At 37.7% G+C, this 2,868-nt stretch overlaps 1 protein-coding gene across 2 annotated transcripts in view; it reads right to left on the bottom strand.

The window, feature by feature from the left end:
- Positions 1–228: 228 nt before the first annotated feature.
- The window catches only part of Atg4a (autophagy related 4A cysteine peptidase), a 50,153-nt gene continuing 47,513 nt past the window's right edge, over positions 229–2,868 (bottom strand). For both annotated transcript variants that reach the window (XM_031368782.1, XM_031368788.1), the window contains 2 exons: positions 1,879–1,987; positions 229–1,194 (listed from right to left, as the gene is read on the bottom strand). In XM_031368782.1, coding sequence (XP_031224642.1) covers positions 1,124–1,194; positions 1,879–1,987 — 180 coding nt within the window. In that variant the 3' untranslated portion in view covers positions 229–1,123. The remainder of the gene's footprint in view (positions 1,195–1,878; positions 1,988–2,868) is intronic.

The raw sequence follows: 2,868 nt of genomic DNA, 5'->3' as shown, positions 1-2,868 counted from the left end.
GTGTGAAACACACACTTAAAGAGGCAACAAAAGGAAGATAGGTAGATACTGTGGAAAACTGAGAATCCTCTCTGTCACCTATTCAGCACAGATAACCTCATGACTATGTGCTTCCAAACTTAGAAAGTTCTTAGTCCTAAAATGTCTTGGACTTGTATTTAATGGACAGATTGAATGTCACCACATGAATAGTTTTTTTCTACATATAGTTCTCAATCGATCGAAACAGCATAATTCAAACAATTTATTTAATCCTTCAAACAAAAATCAATAATGCTTTAAGTGAGCGATTGGTAAGGCCAGTCCAGCCCTCTACTTGCTTTTGTAAATCAAGTTTTATTAGAGTACAGCCATGCTCAGTCACATGCATATTGTCTGGGGCTTTTTTTTTACAAAGTAGAATAGTTATGACAAAGGCCACCTGGCCTACAAAAGCTAAAATATTATCTTTACAGAAAAAGTTTGCTGACCTCTGCTTCAAGTGATCATGGTTTGATTTAAGGATATGGTGACATCTAATGAAAGTATCAGTAAGGATGGAGACTGTGACCTATAAATAGGTTTCTCCAAAAAGGAAGACAATTAGGAAGTATATATTTGACATCATTTTGACACATATTTTGATAAAAATTATAATTATGTAAACTGCATATTCAGATAATTTAACAAGAGTAGTTCTCCCTGATTCATTTATTTTATTATTTGAACAAGAAAACAGATTTCTTCTTAGTATTTACCCCACCTGAAAGGGTGAAGAAATATAGTCTCTCATCTGCCCATACTTGGAGCAAGATGGGACATGCTGTCTGTCTTCCAAATGCCCTCATTTCAGTTGCTGAAGACTTGCTGTCGCCACGTAAGACGGGCTGGGAAGCAATGGATTCTGAATCTTCTCCTAGACTTCATAATTTTCTGTCTTTCAGGGATGACTTGGTGTCATTGATTTGCTATTTTTGTTTTACTTCTGTAAAAAGGGAAAATTGGCTCAGTCATAATTGCTATTGAGTTTGTATGCTATTGGCATATCAGGCACTTGCTGACCAGAAAAGTTTTATGTAACAAGTTCATGTTCTTGTGATACAAGATGGAAGGCAGAAGACCACCTCATTGACTTCTCACTATGCTACACACTCAGAATCTCAAAATCTTCCTCCAGGTCAAAGTCCTCCAGTTGTTCAGTAGAGTCTATGAATTCTGTTGGAATAGAGAAAGGAGAAAGGAGAAAAGCTTGACACTTGGATTGATGCTCTCAATCTAAGATACTACCCAGCCACTGCCCCTCTGCATGTTTGAATCAATTTGCTAAAAGCAAGGTTTGTCTGGAGGAAATATACAATTAGGCCTACTATAAAGTACTAAAATTTTTCTTTAAGACTCAAAACAATCAGGTCTGTTTCTCTAGGCCTGATCACAGTGGTCTGTTTAAGGTGTTCTACTGTGCCCTCTTTGTCTTTCTGATGGTTTATATATTCGTTGAGATGAGGTCTTGGGATATAGCTCAAGCTGGCCTGGAGCTCGGGATCCATTAGCCTCATTATTTTGAATGATAACAGGTACACAACTACCAACCCAAACATCAAGGTACTTTTGGAGTTACTCAGGCCTCTGGTTTGTTATTCTAAAACAAATTTTAATAATCTTTATTTCACAATGACAAATCTTTTACACTGAGTTAATGTTCTTTTGTTATCATTCTTTAAAACCGACAAATATCAGCTTCTCTAAAAATTATAATAATTAGAAGCACCATTCTTTGCTCAGACTGGATGAGAAGAAGTTTCACTTTTCATAAATGAGATGAGCCACAGTGGCTTTTATATCAGCAAACAGTTGTAACCTGTGGGGTCTGATGGCCAAGAGCTTACAAAAACTACTTACCTGCCCCTGTGGTTGTCACTTCTGGCTTGGCTGGAGGTACAAAGGGAGGCCAGTGTGATGGGTGTTTCTGAACTAATTCAAACATCCTCAAATTCTCCTTTAGAATTTCCTGGGTAGATCAAGAAACAGCTGTAAATACCAGCTGTTTAGTTGACAATTCATGAACCTAAACCCCGAGCATAGCCTGGTAGTTGACAACTGTGAAAAGAACACCTAGCAAATACATCCATCCTCTACTTGAATCATCTGATGACCCTAGCTGACTTCAATTCTGGATCCTGATGACAAGGCAAGGACATTGAAGATGATAGCTAAGGGAGCCTAGTATGGTCTGATCCAGTCATGGGGCTCAGGGAGTTTATCAGGTATACAGGGTCAGTTCAGTGTAGGGGTGAGGTGTTCCTTAAAATGTCATTTAATTATTAAATATGCCCCAAGAGAATTCTGGTATACATTTGCATGCCTTCAGTTTTTAAAAAAACATATCCTAAGGGCTGGAGAGATTGGCTCAGAGGTTAAGAGCACTGGCTGCTTTCCAGAGGTCCTGAGTTCAATTCCCAGCAATCTGATGCCCTCTTCTGGCATGCAGGTGTACATACAAATAGAACATTCATACATAAAATAAACACTTTTATTTACAAAATTTATAAAGTAAAATTTAAACTTTAAAAATATACTTTAAAAAAGAAAAAGGAACGTATCCTGATTTAAATGATACAGCTATCATTACATTGTCATTCTGGCTTCAAACATCAATACAGCTTTGCTACATTCTGAAATGGAAACACCTCCTTTAACAAATAACTCTCTTGGAGCTCAGTGGTTAGGGAGCGCTTTCTGTTCTTCCAGAAGGACCAAACTTAGTACCCCCACCCTCACAGAGGCTTCTATAGATAGATAGATAGATAGATAGATAGATAGATAGATAGATAGATAGATAGATAGATGGTGTGTGTGTGTGTGTGTGTGTGTGTGTGTGTGTGTGTGTGT

This window comes from Mastomys coucha, chromosome X, assembly GCF_008632895.1.
Source record: "Mastomys coucha isolate ucsf_1 chromosome X, UCSF_Mcou_1, whole genome shotgun sequence".
NCBI classification, from domain to species: Eukaryota; Metazoa; Chordata; class Mammalia; order Rodentia; family Muridae; genus Mastomys; species Mastomys coucha.
Note: the sequence above shows the minus strand (reverse complement) of the source record. Positions and strands in the feature narration are given on the sequence as shown.